The following is a 20919-nucleotide window of genomic DNA, read 5'->3' as shown; positions in this document are numbered from 1 at the left end:
CACTGGCGGCAGCCCCTGCTCCCTGGGCCAGGCTGGCTAAGCCCCCCTCAGTCTGCCACAGGAGTTGGGGACCCCTTCTTCACTGGCTCAAAACCACCCCCCCTCTGCTCCACACAGAGTGGCACCAGCAGGCAGCTTCCAGAGTGCCTGAGAGAGTGGGGTGGGGAGCCCCAGCTGGGGGCGGCAGGGCTGATGGGGCCTGGTGTGGTTGGGTTGGGGAGCCCAGCTGCGGGGGATGGGGGGTTGTGATGTTCCCCTGGTGTTATCTGGACCGGTGATCTGCTAGGTCACCCCAATCCTTGACTCTGGGAGCCAGCCTTCCCCTGCTCTGCTGTGAGAACCCCACTCCTGGGCTGTTCACACACAGCCTCTGGCATGTAACCTGCTCCCAGATACTTGCAAGCGAATGACACGAGCCAATAGTGATTTGTGCCTCCGGGTGACCATGCGCCCTGTAGTATAAGGGACCATCCCCTGCTCATTCATTGTCCCTTGGGGTGACCATGCACCCTGTAGTGTAAGGGTGTGGCAGGCTGTGCCTCAAAACAGTACCCTGGAACCCCCATAAGGGGGAAGTGACATCATCACTTGGCCTCTCTCCCCCCCACAACTCAACACCTGGACTAGACCCCCATCTGGAGGACAAAGACTGAACGGGGGAGGTGGTCCCAGCTGGAAAGGAGAACCCCAGCCTGTGTATTCAGGGGCAATACCGTCAGGTGAGACACGGCTTGATTCAAATCCTGTCTCCTTTATAGAACTCAGACTGCGATTCTCCTTTTATTTTTTAGATGGCCAACTTTGATCAGTGCGCTTACTACTTACAATCTCTCTGCCTGGAGCTAATAAACCTGCTTTCTGTTTTACCTAACACGGTGCATTGTGCTTGGGAAATCTGCTCGTGTTGCAAGGGCTGGTGCATGTCCACTTCCCTTTGCAAAAGCAGCGGACTGGGTAATAAACCAGGTGTAACCATGCTGGCTTTGGTGGGACCCACCAATTCAGGACAAATTGCTTAAAGTGGGGCAGTTACAGCCCAAGGCTGGGGGTCCTTTGCACACCAAGACAAACCAAACCGGCCAAACAGAGAAGACTTCGGTTTTACCCCACTGGCTAACCACGAGTCACACAAGCAATTCCCTTAGACACTCCAGTTTCCCAGAGTCACCACCAGTGCCACTCGTTATGGGGACGAATGGTTACGAAAACCAATACCCCAGTAAAAGAAAAAGGTTCTCCCGATCCCAAAGTACCAAGCCCTAGGCCCAGGTCAATATACCAATCAGATTTTACCCACAAATCACGCTGTTGCCAATCCTTTAGAATCCAAAATCTAAAGGTTTATTCATAAAAGGAAAAAGATCTAGATGAGAGCTAGAATTGGTTCAATGGAATCAATTACATACAGTACTGGCAAAATTCTTGGTTCAGGCTTGTAGCAGTGATGGAATAAACTGCAGGTTCAAAACAAGTCTCTGGAACATCCCCAGCTGGGATGGGTCATTCAGTTTGTAGCAAGGTTCCTCCAGAGGCAAGAAGCAGGATTGAAGACAAGATGGAGGAGATGCAGCAGCCTTTTATAGTCTCTTGTCATGTGGCCTCTGCTTTCTTTGTTCCAAAGACAAGCTATCCAGCACATGGCATGGAAAAACCTCAGAGTTCTGTCCATAGGCAGGTCCCTGCATGCCTTGCTGAGTCACAAGGTGTATCTGCCTTCTCTCAATGGGTCAGTTGTATAGCTGATGGTCCTTAATGGGCCACCAAGCAGGCTAGGCAGTGCTGATGCCAAATTGTCTGGGGTGTCACCCAGAAACATAGCACAAGTTTGAAATACAGACAGCATAGAGCCAGTACTTATAATTTTAAATACAAAAATGATACATGCATACAGACAGCATAATCATAACCAGCAAATCATAACCTTGTCATAGACACCTTACTTGACCTCCTTTGTACCAGATTTGGTGCCACTATATGACCTTGGTTGCAACAATGATCTATACGGTCACAATTCATGTCAATAACGTCACAAGCAGACAGAGAGGGACTAGCCTGAGTCCCTGGGTCACGAGACAAAGGGTTTGCAGCTGGGTCGCAGCAGGATTTGGGGGCTCAGAGCCTGTGCGCCCTTGAACGACCCCCGGCCCCTGAGATGGGGAGATGCACTCACAGCTGAGTCCCAGCGTGGTTTGGGGGCTCAGAGCCTGTGCGCCCTTGAACGACCCCCGGCCCCTGAGATGGGGAGATGCACTCACAGCTGAGTCCCAGCGTGGTTTGGGGGCTCAGAACCTGTGCGCCCTGGAACGACCCCCCTGATCCCTGAGAGAGGAAGACACATTTGCTGCCCTAGCGGGGCTCAGTCTCTCTCATTGCTAAGGGCAAGGTGACCTGGTGCCCTTCTCTGCCCATAGGAAGTGCCCAGCCTAGGAGATGCGAGCAGAGCGTCTGTCTCCAAGCCTAATATCCAACCTAAACTGCCCTTGCTGCAATTTAAGCCCATTGCTTCTTGTCCTATCCTCAGAGGTTAAGAACAATTTTTCTCCGTCCTCCTGGTAACAACCTTTTATGTACTTGAAAACTGTTATGTCCCTGCTCAGTCTTCTCTTCTCCAGACTCAACAAACCCAATTTTTTCAATCTTCCCTCATAGCTCATGTGTTCTAGACCTTTAATCATTTTTGTTGCTCTTCTCTGGACTTTCTCCAATTTGTCCACATCTTTCCTGAAATGTGTCGCCCAGAACTGGACACAATACTTCAGTTGAGGCCTAATCAGCGCGGAGTAGAGCGGAAGAATGACTTCTCGTGTCTTGCTCACAACACACCTGTTAATACATCCCAGAATGATGTTTGCTTTTTTTGCAACAGTGTTATACTGTTGACTCATATTTAGCTTGTGATCCACTAAGGCCCCCAGATCCCTTTCCGCAGTACTCCTTCCTAAGCCGTCATTTCCCATTTTGTATGAGTGCAACTGATTGTTCCTTCCTAAGTGGAGTACTTTGCATTTGTCCTTATTGAATTTCATCCTATTTACTTCAGACCATTTCTCCAGTTTGTCCAGATCATTTTGAATTTTCATCCTCTCCTCCAAAGACTTGCAACTCCTCCCAGCTTGGTATCGTCCACAAACTTTATAAGTGTCCTCTCTATGCCTTCATCTAAATAATTGATGAAGATACTGAACAGAACCGGACCCAGAACCGATCCCTGCAGGACCCCACTCGTTATGTCCTTCCAGCATGACTGTGAACCACTGATAACTACTCTCTGGGAACGATTTTCCAACCAGTTATGCACCCACCTTATAGTAGCTCCATCTAGGTTGTATTTCCCTAGTTTGTTCATGAGAAGGTTGTGACGAAGTGGGACTGTTCTTAATGTTTTCCTCAGTTTCCCCTATGCAGTTCTTAAGTATCTAGGGGGTGGGATCAGGGTGTATGGTTGCTGCAGAGCAAAGAGCCAGGGTACATAAATGCCCAACACTCTGTCTCCTAGCAACTGATGGCCTGGGCCCCTCCTCTGCAAAGGTGCCAACTGAAGGTGTTGGAGACAAAGGGATCAGGTGACCTCCTGGCCTGGGAAAGAGACAAAGCCCAGAGAAGGAGGGGCTGGACGGGGGTTGGAGTTTGGAGCTAGCTAGGGACTGGAAGGGAGGGCAGACGGCGGTCTGCCTCGCTGGGCCCCAGAATGGACCCGGCTGAGGGGTCCTGTTCTCTGTACCTACAAGCACTGTTTTAGACCGTGTTCCTGTCATCTAATAAACCTCTGTTTTACTGGCTGGCTGAGAGTCACGTCTGACTGCGAAGTGGGGGTGCAGGACCCTGTGGCTTCCCCAGTACCCCGCCTGGGCGGACTCGCTGTGGGAAGCGCACAGAGGGGCATATGCTGAATGCTCCAAGGGCAGACCCAGGAGGTGAAGCCGTGTGAGCTTCTTGCCCTGAAGACAGTCTGCTCCGAGGGAGAGGAGGCTCCCCAGAGTCCTGGCTGGCTTTGTGGGGAGCAGTTCCAGAGCATCGCCCGGGGACTCCATGACAAAGGTCATGTGAGACAGTATCAAAAGCCGTACTAAAGTCAAGATATGCCACATCTACCGCTTCCCCCCCCCACCATCCACAAGGCTTGTTTCCCTGTCAAAAAAAGCTATCCGGTTGTTTTGACACAATTTATTCTTGACAAATCCATGCTGACTGTTATTTATCACCTTATTATCTTCTAGGTGTTTGCAAATTGATTGCTTATTTATTTGTTCCATTATCTTTCCGGGTACAGAAGTTAAGCTGATTGATCAGTAATTCCCCAGGTTGTCCTTATTTCCCTTTTTATAGATGGGCACTTGATTTGCCCTTTTCCAATCTTCTGGAATGTCTCCCGTCTTCGATGACTTTTCAAAGATAATGGCTAATGGCTCATATCTCCTCAGTCAGCTCCTTGAGTATTCTGGGATGCATTTCATCAGTCCCTGGTGATTTGAAGACATCTAACTTGTCTAAGTAATTTTTGACTTGTTCTTTCCCCATTTTAGACTCTGATCCTACCTCATTTTCTCTGGCATTCACAGACAAGGTCAGCTCCCAGACTGCTGCACTGGGCAACACAGTATGGGGAGGAGGTGATCAGCCCTCAGTGGTGAAAGAACAGGTTAAGGACTATTTAGAAAAGCTGGACATGCACAAGTCCATGGGGCCAGAGCTAATGCATCCAAGGGTGCTGAAGGAGTTGGCTGATGTGATTGCAGGGCCACTGGCCATTTTCTTTGAAAATTCATGGTGATCAGGGGGAAATATAATGCCCATATTTTTAAAAGGGAAGAAAGAGAACCTGGGGAACTACAGACCGGTCAGCCTCACTTCAGTCCCCAGCAAAATCATGGAGCAGGTTCTCAAGGAATCCATTCTGATGCACTTGGAGGAGAGGAAGGTGATCAGGAACAGTCAACATGGATTCACCAAGGGCAAGTCATGCCTGGCCAACCTGATTGCCTTCTATGATGAGATAACTGGCTCTGTGGATATGGGGAAAGAGGTGGACATGATATATCTTGACTTTAGCAAAGCTTTTGATACGGTCTCCCACAGTGTTCTTGCCAGCAAGTTAAAGAACTATGGATTGGATGAATGGACTATATGGTGGATAGAAAGCTGGCTAGATTGTCGGGCTCAACGGGTAGTGATCAACGGCTCGATGTCTAGTTGGCAGCCGGTATCAAGCAGAGTGCCCCAGGGGTTGGTCCTGGGGCCGGTTTTGTTCAAAATCTTTACTAATGTTCTGGATGATGGGATGGATTGCACCCTCAGCAAGTTCATGGATAACATAGTGGATGACAGTAAGCTGGGGGGAGAGGTAGATATCCTGGAGGGTAGGGATAGGGTCCAGAGTGACCTAGACAAATTGGAGGATTGGGCAAAAAGAAATCTGATGAGGTTCAACAAGGACAAGTGCAGAGTCCTGCACTTAGGACGGAAGAATCCCATGCACTGCTACGGGTTGAGGACAAACTGGCTAAGCAGCAGGTCTGCAGAAAAGACCTGGGGATTACAGTGGACGAGAAGCTGGATATGTGTCAGCAGTGTGCCCTTGTTGCCAAGAAGGCCAATGGCATATTGGGCTGTATTAGTAGGAGCATTGCCAGCAGATTGAGGGAAGTGATTATTCCCCTGTATTCAGGACTGGTGAGGCCACACCTGGAGTATTGCATCCAGTTTTGGTCCTCCCACTACAGAAGGGATGTGGACAAATTGGAGAGAGTCCAGCAGAGGGCAACGAAAATGATCAGGGGGCTGGAGCACATGATTTATGAGGAGAGGCTGAGGGAACTGGGCTTGTTTAGTCTGCAGAAGAGAAGAGTGAGGTGGGGTTTGATAGCTGCCTTCAGCTACCTGAAGGGGGGTTCCAAAGAGGATGGAGCTCGGCTGTTCTCAGTGGTGGCAGATGACAGAACAAGGAGAAATGGTCTCAAGTTGCAGTGGGGGAGGTTTAGGTTGGATATTAGGAAACACTATTTCACTAGGAGAGTGGTGAAGCACTGGAATGGGTTACCTAGGGAGGTGGTGGAATCTCCATCCTTAGAGGTTTTTAGGGCCTGGCTTGACAAAGCCCTGGCTGGGATGATTTAGTTGGGGTTGGTCCTGCTTTGAGCAGGGGGTTGGACTAGAACCTCCTGAGGTCTCTTCCAACCCTAATCGTCTGTGATTCTATGCAGTGCCAGGGGGGCACTTGGGAGTGCAAGGGTTAAAAACCCAACCACAGACACTTGCTTTTTAGTTGTTTGGAAAAATCCTTCTGAGCCCCATTCTCCATCTGACCGCTCAAGAGGCACAAGCACTTGGTCTCCCCCATTGCCCAGGGCGGAGAGAGGCAGCAGGTCTGGGGACAGGCCACCCAGCCAGGAGCCTTGTACTGTAATCCCAGCTCTGTCTCTGTCCTGCCGTGCCGGGGGACCCTGCGCAGCCATTGCCTCACCCCGAGCTCAGACTCTGTTCTTGCCTTTTGTCTTGTCACCTTACACTGGAAGCTATTCAGGGCAGGGACTGTCTCTCACTAGGTGTCCTGTGGCGCCCGCAAGATGGCGGCCCTGATCTTGAATGGGGTCTGGATAGTGCCTGGCACAATGGGGCCCTGATCTCGATTGAGGTCTTGGCAGCGCCTGGCACAATGGGGTCCTGATCTCAGCTGGGGTCTGGGCAATGCCTGGCACAACGGGGCCCTGATCTCGATTGAGGTCTTGGCAGCGCCTGGCACAATGGGGTCCTGATCTCAGCCAGGGTCTGGGCAGGCCTGGCACAATGAGGCCCTGATCTCAGCTGGGGTCTTGGCAGCGCCTGGCACAATGGGGCCCTGATCTCAGCTGGGGTCTTGGCAGCGCCTGGCACAATGGGGCCCTGATCTCGATTGAAGTCTTGGCAGCGCCTGGCACAATGGGGCCCTGATTTCACTGGGGTCTGGGCAGCACCCAGCACAATGGGGCCCTGCTCTTTTCTGGGACTCCTGGGCGGTGCCCTGCTACAAGTAGCAACAACAACAGGACCCGGGAGGCTAGTCCTTGTCTATGGTCCCTTCTGCCTTTGGTATCCATGACTCCTCCAGCTGCAGGATGCTAGCACAGTGGAATGCAGCCCCAGAAGAGGGGAGGACAGGCTGCTGGGGTAGCAGCAGCCGTTCTGGATCCCCCCACTTGCAGCCCCAGAGGGGTTTCCCCTGGGTCCTGCTCCTGCCACGATCCCCGGCCTGGAGTCCGTTTGACTTGAGGTATCTGCAGCAGGCGGGTTTGCCCGAAGCCTCACGGCTGCTTGGGGCCAGGCGCGTTCAGCTTGGAGCTGGCCAGGGATCTGCCCCCAGTTTCCACGCATGCCCATGGCAGCAGATCTGCCTGACATCATCTTCCCAGGTGCAGCCGGCGCTCCCGCCCCTCGAGCGAGGGTGTGCTGCTGGCTGGCACTGGCCGAGGCTTTGCTCCCATCTCCTCCTCACAGACCAGGGAGGCCAGTGGGTTATCCTGGGGACAGGGGACACGGGACACCAGGCAGTGGCACTGACACTGAGCGAACGAGGCAGGTCCCCTTCTCAGTCAGGCCACTGCAGGGGAGTCCCGGAGCAGCAGGTCCCATGGCCAGAGGCCCCAGGGATGGGCACAGTCTGAATGTGCAGAGTGAGCTGCCCCACCAGGAGGTGATTGGCCGGAGAGCGATTAGGGTCCGTGGGCCCAGGTCTGTTACACTCGATCCCCTCTAGGCCCCTCTGCAAGTGTAAAGGAGCCTGAAATGGAGCAGAGGACAGGGACCTGTCAGCCAGGGTGGAGCTGGCACATGGGCCCTGCTCCCAGGCTCCACCACAAGGGGCAGATGGGCATGTGGTCAGAGCGCACTGCGCTGTGGCTATTCCCCGCCCCAGGGCCCACGGGGGGCGGATCGGGGGCGTGGCCAGAGCGCACTGCGCTGTGACTATTCGCTGCCCCAGGGCCCATGGGGGGCGGATCGGGGGCTGGTCAGAGCGCACTGCGCTGTGACTATTCCCCGCCCCTGGGCCCACAGGGGGCGGATCAGGGGCTGGTCAGAGCGCACTGCGCTGTGGCTATTCCCCGCCCCAGGGCCCACGGGGGGCGGATCGGGGGCGTGGCCGGAGCGCACTGCGCTGTGGCTATTCCCCGCCCCAGGGCCCACAGGGGGCGGATCGGGGGCTGGCCGGAGCGCACTGCGCTGTGGCTATTCCCCGCCCCTGGGCCCACAGGGGGCGGATCAGGGGCTGGTCAGAGCGCACTGCGCTGTGGCTATTCCCCGCCCCAGGGCCCACGGGGGGCGGATCGGGGGCGTGGCCGGAGCGCACTGCGCTGTGGCTATTCCCCGCCCCAGGGCCCACAGGGGGCGGATCGGGGGCTGGCCGGAGCGCACTGCGCTGTGGCTATTCCCCGCCCCTGGGCCCACAGGGGGCGGATCAGGGGCTGGTCAGAGCGCACTGCGCTGTGGCTATTCCCCGCCCCAGGGCCCACGGGGGGCGGATCAGGGGCTGGTCAGAGCGCACTGCGCTGTGGCTATTCCCCGCCCCAGGGCCCACGGGGGGCGGATCGGGGGCGTGGCCGGAGTGCACTGCGCTGTGGCTATTCCCTGCCCCACAGGGGGCGGATCGGGGGCTGGTCAGAGCGCACTGCGCTGTGGCTATTCCCCGCCCCTGGGCCCACAGGGGGCGGATCGGGGGCGTGGCCGGAGCGCACTGCGCTGTGGCTATTCCCCGCCCCAGGGCCCACGGGGGGCGGATCGGGGGCGTGGCCGGAGCGCACTGCGCTGTGACTATTCCCCGCCCCAGGGCCCACGGGGGGCGGATTGGGGGCTGGCCGGCGCGCACTGCACTGTGGCTATTCCCCGCCCCAGGGCCCACGGGGGGCGGATCGGGGGCTGGCCGGAGCGCACTGCGCTGTGGCTATTCCCCGCCCCTGGGCCCACAGGGGGCGGATCAGGGGCTGGTCAGAGCGCACTGCGCTGTGGCTATTCCCCGCCCCAGGGCCCACGGGGGGCGGATCAGGGGCTGGTCAGAGCGCACTGCGCTGTGGCTATTCCCCGCCCCAGGGCCCACGGGGGGCGGATCGGGGGCGTGGCCGGAGTGCACTGCGCTGTGGCTATTCCCTGCCCCACAGGGGGCGGATCGGGGGCTGGTCAGAGCGCACTGCGCTGTGGCTATTCCCCGCCCCTGGGCCCACAGGGGGCGGATCAGGGGCTGGCCGGAGCGCGCTGCACTGTGGCTATTCCCCGCCCCAGGGCCCATGGGGGGCGGATCGGGGGCTGGCCGGAGCGCGCTGCACTGTGGCTATTCCCCGCCCCAGGGCCCATGGGGGGCGGATCGGGGGCTGGCCGGAGCGCACTGCACTGTGGCTATTCGCTGCCCCACAGGGGGCGGATCGGGGGCTGGCCGGAGCGCACTGCACTGTGGCTATTCGCTGCCCCACAGGGGGCGGATCAGGGGCTGGCCGGAGCACACTACGTTGTGGCTATTCCCCGCCCCAGGGCCCATGGGGGGGCGGATCGGGGGCTGGCCGGAGCGCACTGCACTGTGGCTATTCCCCGCCCCAGGGCCCATGGGGGGCGGATCGGGGGCTGGCCGGAGCACACTGCACTGTGGCTATTCGCTGCCCCACGGGGGGCGGATCGGGGGCTGGCCGGAGCGCACTGCACTGTGGCTATTCCCCGCCCCAGGGCCCATGGGGGGCGGATCGGGGGCTGGCCGGAGCGCACTGCACTGTGGCTATTCCCCGCCCCAGGGCCCATGGGGGGCGGATCGGGGGCTGGCCGGAGCGCACTGCACTGTGGCTATTCCCCGCCCCAGGGCCCATGGGGGGCGGATCGGGGGCTGGCCGGAGCACACTGCACTGTGGCTATTCGCTGCCCCACGGGGGGCGGATCGGGGGCTGGCCGGAGCGCACTGCACTGTGGCTATTCCCCGCCCCAGGGCCCATGGGGGGCGGATCGGGGGCTGGCCGGAGCGCACTGCACTGTGGCTATTCCCCGCCCCAGGGCCCATGGGGGGCGGATCGGGGGCTGGCCGGAGCGCACTGCACTGTGGCCATTCCCTGCCCCAGAGCCTGCGGGTGCAGAAGGCAGCGCCACTCCGGGGCTGCTCTAACTTGCAGCCGCTCCTGGCAGACCCCGGATCAGCGCCGGGAGGGCAAAGGGCTCTGGGCCGGGGACGTCGCTGGGGTCAGGCCCGGCCCCGGGGAAGCGGGACACGCGCTGCAGCCCCGGTGCCCCGCGCCCCTCTGCCGTGGGGGGGCCGCCCCGCCCCGCCCAAGATGGCCCAGGGAGGGGGTGGAGCCCGGTGCATTGTGGGTGCCGCCCATGGCCGCGGCAGGTGAGCGATGAGCCGGGGGAGGGCAGCGGCTCCGGGCGCGGCGCAGGCGGCGGATGCTCCGGCCCGGCTGGCAGGTGGGTCCCGGCGGGGCTGGGGGCTCGGCGGCGCTGGGCTCCGGGGACGCGCCTGGCGGCTGGTGCCCGGCCGGGGCGGGACGCGGTGCAGAGGCGGCCCCGGGAACCGGCCGCGCAGGTCGGAGTCCCCGCGGCCGGCCGAGCGCAGGACGGGGAGCGCGCCGTGTGCGCCACGCGTGTCCGTGCTTCCAGCGTGCAGCCGTGCGGGGCGGGCACGCAGGCAACGTGTGTCTGTGCCCTGCTGTGACGGGTGCGTGAGTGTGCGCAGGGACCGTGTGCGTGCACGGACCCCGTGCATCGGTGCAAGCACCCTGAGTGTGCATGGACTCTGTGTGTGTGCGCGTGCCCCGTGGCTGGGGCACGTGGTGCATGTTGTACTTCTATATGTGTGTGTACAACACACGGCAGGGGGACGCAGTGCGTGTCAGCTTGGCACTCACCTGTGCTGGGGGTGACACAGGCACGTGCCAGGCTGTGGCTGGGCATGTGTGTGCCGTGTTTGTGTGCACGGTGGCTGGCGTGTGGGGTGCCTCTTGTGCTTGTGCACAGGTAGGGTGTGCTGCTCACACCTGTGCCCTGCCCGTGCATGTTGTTTGGTGACTGCGCCACGCCTGCTGCGCTGCAGGCCGGGCCGGTTAGTGCAGGCTGGCGGGACTGGTTCTTGGGGTGGGGAGGAACGCGGCACCTAACGTGCACCCCTCCCTCCCCAAGCTGTGAGCAAGCTGGGGCCCTTCCACCCTTTTGCAGCTCTGGGCCCAGCCCTGCTTGGGCTCGCCCCAAGTCACCCCAAGCCTTTGGGCATCGGCGGTGGCGAGTCGTGGTCCCTACGGCCGCAAGCCAAGGCTGAGAGTCGGGAACGTGTCTGCTTCTCTGCAGCGTGGATTCCCCCTCGTGTTCCCCTGTCCGGCCTTCCGTGCTGCCCCCAGTGCCACTGTGTCAGCCCCCCGGGTAGCCTCCCTGGAGACATGGGTCACCTTGGAAGTGCCTGTCCCTGCACAGCCAGGTCAGCCCCAGGTCCACACTTGGAAGGACAAGGGCTCACTCCCTGTCCCGGCCATGGATGCCCCACTTTGGGCAGGTTGCCCACCCGCAGCAGCACCAGCAGGGCTGCCAGCTCCAGGGCTGAGGGGTGCGTGGTGCCGCCCTGCCCAGCTCCAGGGCGATGGGCTCACGAGCTACCTGGGCTGGGGGCCGAGGATGCCAGCACTCATGGTGCCCTCTCCCTGCAGGCTCAGCTGTGCCATGTCCCTGATGGTGGAGGTCGGCGAGAGCCAGCCGGGGAGGATGACGGCAGATGACATCATCGCTGGCACGCGGCAGGTGGTGAAGGGGCTGGAGGCGCTGCGGAGCGAAAACAGGGGCATCTCTCAGCGGCTGCAGGAGGCCCTGATCCAGGGCCATGGGCAGGAGGAGCCGCCGGGGGGCCAGGCCCTGCAGCTCCTGGAGGAGAAATACGACCTCGTCCGCAAGTCCCTGGAGGGGATTGAACTGGGGCTTGGCGAGGCAAAGGTACCGGCTGTGCTGTGCCAGCGCCCCAGTGCGGCAGAGGGGCTGCGAACAAGGGAAGGGCATCTGGCAACAGGAACGCTGGCTCTGGGGGTGCTGCTCCAGCCCCACCTTTCCCAGCAGGAGGTGTTGGGGGGGCAGGGTAGTGGTACTAGCTGTGGTGGGAGCTCCCAGCTACTCCTGTCCCAGGTTCTCCCAGCAGGGGGCGCTGTGGGGGGTGGAGCAGGGTGGTGGCTGTATGGGGAGCTCCCAGCAATGCCAGCCCTGGCCTCTCCCAGCAGGGGACGCTGTGGGGGAAGCTCCCGGCTATCCCATTCTCTCCCAGCAGGGGGCGCTCTGGGCTGTGGGGCAGGAGCTGGGCTGTGGGGAGCTCCCACCCTCTCCTGGGGGTGGGGCTGTGCTGTGCGGTGGCCAGCGCGGCAGGCAGGGGGTTTCCCTGCTGAGCCGTGCCCTGCCCTGCCCTGCCCAGATGATGATCGCGCTGTCGTCCCACATCGGGGCGCTGGAGGCCGAGAAGCAGAAGCTGCGGGCGCAGGTAAAGAGGCTCTGCCAGGAGAACCTGTGGCTGCGCGAGGAGCTGGCGGGGACCCAGCTGCGGCTGCAGCAGAGCGAGGAGATGGTGGCGCAGCTGGAGGAGGAGAAGAAACACCTGGAGTTCCTGAACCAGCTGAAGCAGTACGACACCAAGGAGGAGCAGGTGCGGCCCAGACCCCCCTGGTTGGGGGGCGGGAGGGAGGAGCAGATGCGGCCCGGACCCGCTGGCTGGCAGGCAAGGGGAAGAGAGGGAGAGGAGCAGGTGGGGCCCGGACCCCCTGGCTGGTGAGAGGGGAGGGAGAGGAGCAGGTGGGGCCCGGGCCCCCCGGGCTGGTGAGAGGGGAGGGAGAGGAGCAGGTGGGGCCCGGCCCCCCGGGCTGGTGAGAGGGGAGGGAGAGGAGCAGGTGGGGCCCGGGCCCCCCGGGCTGGTGAGAGGGGAGGGGGAGGAGCAGGTGGGGCCCGGGCCCCCGGGCTGGTGAGGGGGGAGGGGGAGGAGCGGGTGGGGCCCGGGCCCCCCGGGCTGGTGAGGGGGGAGGGGGAGGAGCGGAGCGGGTGGGGCCCGGGCCCCCCGGGCTGGTGAGGGGGGAGGGGGAGGAGCGGAGCGGGTGGGGCCCGGGCCCCCCGGGCTGGTGAGGGGGGAGGGGGAGGAGCGGAGCGGGTGGGGCCCGGGCCCCCCGGGCTGGTGAGGGGGGAGGGGGAGGAGCGGAGCGGGTGGGGCCCGGGCCCCCCTGGCTGGTGAGGGGGGAGGGAGAGGAGCGGAGCGGGTGGGGCCCGGGCCCCCCTGGCTGGTGAGGGGGGAGGGGGAGGAGCGGGTGGGGCCCGGGCCCCGTCCCTGACTGCACAGCATCCAAGTCCTCACTTTGCTGGCTGAAGCCTCGGGCAGGGAGGAGCCTGGGCCTGGCCGAGCGGCAGTGTGGGGCTGAGATCTCTGGGGCACGTGGGTGTAAATGGGGGGTGGTCGGGGGAGCCCAGGCGTGGTGGGTGCTGGGCTGTGGGGTGGGAATGCTCGGCCCCAGCTGCCTTCCCCCTGTACCCTCAGCCGGAAAAGGACGGTGCCCAGAAGCGGAAGGATAGCCTGGCCTCCCTGTTTGCCAGCGACGAGGATGAGCAGCGGCAGGGTACGTGCCGGGGGAGCCCCAGGCAGGGGGGCTGTGGGGTGTGGGCTGTAGGCTGTTGGTTCGGGGCTGGCTCATTGCCCCTCAGCTCTGGGAGTGCACCCCAGGCTCCCTGCTGTCCGCCCAGGCGCTGGCCCAGTGGGTCCAACGGGCTCAGCCCCCCAGTTCTGCCATGGGGGGGGAGTGGGCCCCGTACTGCCTGCCCTCCTGTGTGCCTGCCCCGCACTGCCCACCTGCCTGGCTTAGCCACCTCCCTGCCTGCCTGCCCTCCTGTGTGCCTGCCCCGGCCCACCCTGCACTCCTGTGCCCTGGCCCACTCTGTCCTCCTGCCACCCGTCACAGAGCAGTCCCACGTCTGCCTCAAACCCTGGGGGCTCCCAGCCAGCCGGACCCCTGGGCGGGGGCGGATGGGTTCCAGATGGGTTCCTCTGCATGTTCCCCGTGGCGCCGCTCGCCTGCCCACACCCCTAGAGACAGCTGCTTCCTGGCACTAAGGGAGTGAACATTTTACTGCTTTTCCCCCCCCCCCCCCCCCCCGTGGGCTTTTACAGAGCCCCGGAGCCCAGCCCAGCCCGAGACTGGAGCATCCGCCCAGCTCCTGGTTTCAGCGGGGTCGCCGTGTTAGTCTGTATCAGCAAAAACAACAAGGAGTCCTTGTGGCACCTTAGAGACTAACACATGTATTTGGGCAGAAGCGTTCGTGGGCTAAAACCCACTTCATCGGCTGCATGGAGTGGAACGTACAGAAAAGCTTCTGCCCAAATACATCTGTTGTCTCTAAGGTGTCACAAGGACTCCTCGTTGTGTCAGCCAGCTTCAGTTGCTGAGTCCAGGACCCTGGGGCGGCGAGCCAGGGATGAGAGGGCCAGTGTGGGGGTGGGGTAGGTGAAGGGGACCCATGGGTGAGAGGAAGGAAGAGGAGTGTGGGGATAGGTGTGCAGGAGGGGAAGGGGAGAGGAGAAGGAAAGGAGGGTCGGTGAGGGTGGGAGAAGTGGGGTCGGCGGGGGGGTTGGTGAGGGCAGGGGAGAGGAGGATCGGTCGGGGGGTGTAGGAGGGGAAGAGGGCCTGGGGTGAGAGGAGGGTCGGGGTGGTGAGGAGAGGTGGGTCAGAGGGGGGGAAGTGGCCCCGTGGGGAGAGGAGAGTCAGTGAGGGTGGGAGAAGTGGGGTCGGTGGGGGGTTGGTGAGGGCCGGGGAGAGGAGGGTCGGTGTGGGGCTGTAGGAGGGGAAGGGGGCCTGGGGTGAGAGGAGGGTCGGGGTGGTGAGGAGAGGTGGGTCAGAGGGGGGGAAGTGGCCCCGGGGGGAGAGGAGAGTCAGTGAGGGTGGGAGAAGTGGGGTCGGTGGGGGGTTGGTGAGGGCCGGGGAGAGGAGGGTCGGTGGGGGGCTGTAGGAGGGGAAGGGGGCCTGGGGTGAGAGGAGGGCTGGAGGGAGGAAGAGGAGTGTGGGGATAGATGTGCAGGAGGGGAAGGGGACCTGGGGGGAGAGGAGGGTCGGGGTGGTGGGGAGGTGTGGGTCAGTGGGGGGGAGGTGGCCCCGGGGGGAGAGGAGAAGGAAGGAGAGGAGGGTCAGTGAGAGTGGGAGAAGTGGGGTTGGTGGGAGGTTGGTGAGGGCCGGGAAGAGGAGGGTCGGTGGGGGAGTGTAGGAGGGGAAGGGGTCCTGGGGTGAGAGGAGGGTCGGGGTGGTGGGGAGAGGTGGGTCAGTGCGGGCGGGAGAAGGTGGCCCCAGGGGGAGAGGAGGGAGCCCTGAGGTGTGGAGGCCTCTGCTGACTTACCCATCAGTTGGGGAGCTGGGTGAGGATGACCCCCGCAGCAGCCCCCTTCATGTACCTATGCCTGGTTCTTGCCTCTGCTCGGGGCCGGGCTCATTGCAGAGCTGAGGGGATGGAGTCGGGATGGGAGGCACCCTGCCAGGGGGGTCTTCGCCCCGGCTCCCCCAGCTGTGCTAGGCCCTGGGGATGGACCCCGCAGGGCAGCACTAGGGGTGGGGGGGCGCTGACCCTGTCTCTGTCCTGGTGGGTCGGCCCTGAACTGGGCGCAGAGCGGCTGCCGGGTCCTGGGGCTCGCGGGCGCCTCCCTTCACCGGGGCTCTCCGCAGGGAGCCAGCCGACCAGCACGGCCATGGCAGCGGCACAGCAGGGCGGCTACGAGATCCCGGCGCGGCTGCGCACGCTGCACAACCTGGTGATCCAATACGCCTCGCAGGGGCGCTACGAGGTGGCCGTGCCGCTCTGCAAGCAGGCGCTGGAGGACCTGGAGAAGAACTCTGGACACAGCCACCCTGACGTGGCCACCATGCTCAACATCCTGGCGCTGGTGTACAGGTGAGGGCTGCGGCCAGTGGGGCGGTGCCAGCCCTCGTCTCCTCCCCCATGGGCTCCTGGCTGATACACGGTGCAGCCCCCCGGGGCTCAGAGACCTCCCCCAGCCAGGAATGTGGCAGAGCCGCCTCCAGCACTGAAGGACACCGGCAGCACCAGGTGCGGAGAGAGGCTGGCAGAGGCCATGGGGCTTGCCCCGTGTGGCTAGCGGCATGTGGCCCAGGCGGGAAGGGGTCCCAGGCCTGGCTGGTATCTGGGCAGGGACCGGGGGTCCAGGTGAAGTGAGGGTGGGCCAAGCTCCCGGGTGACATCGCTGCTGTCTGCCCTGCTGCAGGGACCAGAACAAGTACAAGGAGGCCACGGACCTGCTGAACGACGCTCTGGACATCCGGGAGCAGGCCCTGGGTGTGGAGCACCCGGCGGTGAGTGCCGGGGCGGGGGGCTCCCTGGATCAGATATCCTGGGACAGTGGGTCCCCCAAAGGCTGGTGGAAAAAGGGAGGGGCCTCCCCCATCCCAGTGGCTCTTGGTCCTTTGGGTCCAGCAGGGTTTCCAGACATAGGTCCTGAATCCTTCTCTGGAGAGACGGGTCCGTTGCCAGCCACTGCCCACAGAGTGCAGCGGGCGAGCCCCCCACAGCCTGCCCCGCTCCCCACAGCGCCACTGCTGGGAGGGGCTAAAGTAGCCAGGCGCTCCCCCCACAGCGCCCCCTGCTGCGAGAGGTGGAGCTGGGGTCGCCTGGAGCTTCCCCCATCAGCCAGCACCCCTGCCCCCGTCCCCACATTGCCCCCTGCTGGAAGAGGCCAGGCTGGAGTAGTCGGGAGCTCCCCCCATCAGGCAGTGCCCTGCCCCCCCCCCGGCTGGGAGCTCCTCATACAGCCGGTGCCCTGTCCCTCCCCCCAGCGCCCCCTGCTGGGAGTGGAAGGGTGTCTGTGGTGGGGGTGCTCCCTGCGGGAAGGAGACGCATGTCCGTGCCGGTGCATCTGGGCCCTAATGCCGCCCCCTCCCCCGGCAGGTGGCCGCCACCCTGAACAACCTGGCCGTGCTGTATGGCAAGCGGGGCAAGTACAAGGAAGCGGAGCCGCTGTGCAAGCGGGCGCTGGAGATCCGCGAGAAGGTAAGGCCGCCCTGGCGGGCGCTGCCAGGCCCAGCCCCTTGGCCTGGCCCCGTCCCTGACGCTCTCCCTCCCCGCCCCCCCAGGTCCTGGGCCCCACGCACCCCGACGTGGCCAAGCAGCTCAACAATCTGGCGCTGCTGTGCCAGAACCAGGGCAAGTTCGAGGAGATGGAGCGGTACTACGAGCGGGCGCTGCGCATCTACCAGAGCCAGCTGGGCCCCCACGACCCCAACGTGGCCAAGACCAAGAACAACCTGGTGAGGGGGGAGCTCTAGGGGAGGGAGGGGGTTGGGGGAAGGGCCCATGACTGCCCCTGGGGGAGGGTCTGGGGTGGGGTTGGGGTACTAGGGGTGGGGGAAGGGTTGCTAGTGTACTAGGGGTGGGGGAAAGGCCCATGACTGCTCCTGGGGGGAGGGGGGGGTTGCTAGGGGTGGGGGAAGGGCCCATGACTGCCCCTGGGGGAGGGTCTGGGGTGGGGTTGGGGTACTAGGGGTTGGGGAAGGGCCCATGACTGCCCCTGGGGGGAGGAGGGGGGTTGCTAGGGGTGGGGGAAAAGTCCATGACTGCTCCTGGGGGGAGGGGGGGTTGCTAGGGGTGGGGGAAGGGCCCATGACTGCCCCTGGGGGAGGGTCTGGGGTGGGGTTGGGGTACTAGGGGTTGCGGAAGGGCCCATGACTGCCCCTGGGGGGAGGAGGGGGGTTGCTAGGGGTGGGGGAAAAGTCCATGACTGCTCCTGGGGGGAGGGGGGGGTTGCTAGGGGTGGGGGAAGGGCCCATGACTGCCCCTGGGGGAGGGTCTGGGGTGGGGTTGGGGTACTAGGGGTTGGGGAAGGGCCCATGACTGCTCCTGGGGGCTCCCTGGTGGCTGGCTGTAGGGCTGGGGGATTTGACTTTCTGCAATTGCAGCATGAGTGGGTGGTGTTGCACAGGAAGGGCTAAACTTCCCCTGGTCTGGCCTTGGGGGGGGGGGGGGGGGGGAAATCCGGCCCAGGAAGTGGGGAGGGGGGGGGGCGCGGTGGGTGAATGAGGGCTGCCCCTGGTAACACTCCCCTTCCCGCCAGGCCTCCTCCTACCTGAAGCAGGGCAAGTACCAGCAGGCCGAGGAGCTGTACAAGGAGATCCTCACCTCCCATGACAAGGAGCGGGCAGCTGCCCACCACGGTGAGGCCGCCCAGCAACAGGGCTGAGCTGTGTGCCGGCTCGGGGCAGGGCGGGGGGTTTTCTCTGGGGCAGGTTTATTGCTGGGGGAGGGGAGCTGTGGGAGCAGGGTCTCAGTGTGGTTTCTCTTCATCTCCTCTCTTGTCCAGGTGACCCCGCAGCAGGCCAGAGCAGTGCAGACCCCCTGAGCCAGGTAAGCGCCAGGGCCTGTGCAGGCTGGGGAGGGGGAAAGCAGAGTGCAGGGGCCAGGCCCAGTTAGTAAAGCAGGGCTTGCAGGGGGACTAGCCGACCTGGGATCCAGGGGGGGCTGCAGCCCCTCCCTGCTGGGAGCTTTGCACCCCCCAGCTCCCCACTGTCTCCCCCCAGGATGCCATGGGCAGCGTGCGCCGGAGCAGCTCCTTCTCCAAGCTGCGGGAATCCATCCGGCGTGGCAGCGAGAAGCTCGTCTCCCGGCTGAAAGGCGAGAGCGTCCGGACCATGGACCCCAGCCCTGGGTAAGGGGCTTTTCCACCCAGCTCCAGCAAGGGGCCCAGCGCTGGCCCCCACGTCCTTGCCAGAGTTGCCTTGGGCTGTTGAAGTGCTCCTTGGCCCGAGGCAGCTGCCCCTGCCAGCCCAGAGCTCTGTAGAGCTGCCCCGGCCCGGCACTAGTTACCGCACTTGTGTGCCACTTGGAGGGGGGAGGGGGGGGAAGAGCAGAGCCCCCCAGGACACCGCCCCCCGCATGCCCCAGGGGTGACCACTCCCCATTCCCAGCTATGTTAATCTAGTGTCTAATCCAGTCCCTGGGGGGGACCTGTCAAACCCCGGGTCTGTTCTGCCTGGGGTTACCCTCAGCAGCCAGCGAGCAGGGCTCCTTTCCCAGCAGTTTGCTCGGCTGTTTTGCTGGCAGGTGTTAATTCTGCAGCTCTAGCCCTTGCGCTGTGTTGGCCTGTCCCAGGGTGGAGCGGCGGCAGGCTGACTCGCCCCTGGGCAAGAGCCGTGGCACTAGGTGCGATCCCCGCATGCAGCGATGCCGGATGCTCACCTCACGCTCTCTCCCGCAGGATGAAACGCGCCAGCTCCCTGAACGTCCTGCATGTGGGCGAGAGGCCACCGGTGCCAGCGGCTTCCCCAGCGGTGAGAACTGGTCCCGGGGCCCCAGCAGCTGCGAACCCAGCAGCGGGGATCCTGGCCCAGTATCCCTTAACTCCCTGCTCCCCTTTATTCCCTCTCCGCAGGTGCCCAGCAGGAACCTGAGTGCCAGCAGCCAGAACCTCTCCCCCAGCAGCTCCCTCTCCAGTGCGGGCTGAGGCACTGGCACGACCAGGCCAGCTGGAGTCTCAGCTCTGCTTGCTACGGCCCCCCACACCCGCAGCCTGCCCGTTAACCCTCGAGTACACAGAGCAAGGGGCACGGCTGGCTGCAGCCCAGCCAGCCCCCGGGTTGGACCTCTTTGGATGCGGTGAATGTGCCCCCCCTCAACTAAGAGAGACCAAGCCAGTGCCTGCCCCCTACTGGGCTGCTCTGGCCCCATAGCACAAGCTGCTCTTTCTCAGGAAGCCCCTGGGCTCGGCCTGGCCCTGCTCCAGCTGCCTTAACGCCCCCCCGATTGCAGGGGCCAGGGCTCGCTATTTATTCTATTTATAGGTGAGAGCAGAACAAGCACAACGTGAATAAAGGTGTTTGGCGACTGCTGGCTCTGGGTGTGTGTCAGGGCTCAAGCCCGGGAGGAGGAAAAGCTCCCCCGGCCCCTCTGGGAGGCAGCGGGCCGGCACTGTTACCACCCAGGCAGGGCTCCAGCCCCCGCAGTTAAAATCCTGCAGGGTGGGGGGAATACCACCCCCACCCCAGGCAGCAGATGCCCAGACTCAGTGATGCAGTGGGGGCACCCAGCCCCGTGCTGCTGACCCAGCTAGGTAGGGGGACAGCACCCTTCTGTAGTGGTCTCCTGGTTCACAGTGGCTGGGGCAGGGTGATCACACAGCACACGGGCTCTGGCCTGGTCTTTATTGCTGAGTCCCAGACAGTCATTTTCAGTATAAAAGTCAGTATCAAACAAGGCCCTGGTGCTGCTCCGGCTCACACCTGGTGCGCGATCTGCTCGACCTTGCGGAGCATCTCCTCCGACTGCAGCTGCTCCAGCGTGAGCAGGGACAGGCCCAGCTGGTCCTCCTGCCAAAACCACACAGCCTGTGAGAGCAGGGCTCAGGCCAGCACACTGGGCTGAGCTTACAGCCAGTTCCCCCTCCAGGGCCGGGACCATCCCCGCCTCCCCCTGCTGCAGGACAGCGCTCACCTTGTGGAAGGGCTGGGCCATCTGGCGCAGGAAGTACTTGGCCACCTGCACGGCCTCGTCCACCGTGAGGTTGAGGTTGGCGTCCGTGATGTGCTCCTGGATCCAGCGTGGCAGCTTCCCCCGCTTGTCTGCCCGGGCAAAACGCTACCAACCAAAGAGACCCAGATGGCCAGACAACCCAGAGCTGTGGGGCTGCTGCCCACCAGAGCGTGCCACCTCCCCCTCGTGCCATCTCCGGTGTGAAGCTTACTCAGCAGCCACTTCCTGCAGTGCCCACGGTCCTGCCCACGGCCCTGCCCCATCTGCCCACACACCTTGTCTGCAAAGACCATGAGCCCGTAGTCTGTCTTGCCACGGATGACCCGGCCCACGCACTGCGCCGCGTGCCGCATGGCGTCGAACGTCAGGAAGTCGTTCTCCCGAACGTGGAACTGATCACGCAGGTACTCCAGCCGTGCCTGAGGGGGCAAGAAGGGGGTTGGGGCACACACCCTG

General features: G+C 62.9%; 2 protein-coding genes across 6 annotated transcripts in view; one reads left to right on the top strand and one right to left on the bottom strand.

Moving 5' to 3' along the window:
• The first annotated feature begins 10053 nt into the window (after positions 1-10053).
• KLC3 (kinesin light chain 3) lies at positions 10054-19818 on the top strand. 3 transcript variants are annotated; one of them, XM_054010097.1, is made up of 13 exons: positions 10056-10333; positions 11637-11916; positions 12383-12610; positions 13487-13565; positions 15654-15879; positions 16211-16298; positions 16891-16992; positions 17076-17249; positions 18053-18152; positions 18299-18342; positions 18516-18643; positions 19193-19265; positions 19367-19818. In XM_054010097.1, exons 1-13 carry the CDS (start codon positions 10275-10277, stop codon positions 19436-19438), a joined length of 1653 nt encoding a protein of 550 aa, XP_053866072.1. In that variant the 5' UTR covers positions 10056-10274; the 3' UTR covers positions 19439-19818. The 3 variants fall into 3 exon arrangements, with proteins under 3 accessions (XP_053866071.1, XP_053866073.1, XP_053866072.1); XM_054010096.1 differs by having other exon boundaries at positions 10054-10333; positions 19193-19818; XM_054010098.1 differs by having other exon boundaries at positions 10055-10407; positions 19193-19818.
• ERCC2 (ERCC excision repair 2, TFIIH core complex helicase subunit) overlaps positions 19455-20919 on the bottom strand; it is a 36350-nt gene continuing 34885 nt past the window's right edge. The window contains exons 21-23 of one of the 3 annotated variants that reach the window (XM_054010083.1): positions 20739-20882; positions 20425-20568; positions 20122-20300 (exon numbers count right to left, since the gene is read on the bottom strand). In XM_054010083.1, coding sequence (XP_053866058.1) covers positions 20208-20300; positions 20425-20568; positions 20739-20882 — 381 coding nt within the window. In that variant the 3' untranslated portion in view covers positions 20122-20207. Of the gene's footprint in view, positions 20883-20919 lie in introns of all 3 variants that reach the window. The other 2 variants (XM_054010081.1, XM_054010082.1) reach the window with 2 other exon arrangements.

This window comes from Malaclemys terrapin, chromosome 20 (genome assembly GCF_027887155.1).
Source record: "Malaclemys terrapin pileata isolate rMalTer1 chromosome 20, rMalTer1.hap1, whole genome shotgun sequence".
Lineage (NCBI taxonomy): Eukaryota > Metazoa > Chordata > Testudines > Emydidae > Malaclemys > Malaclemys terrapin.
Note: the sequence above shows the minus strand (reverse complement) of the source record. Positions and strands in the feature narration are given on the sequence as shown.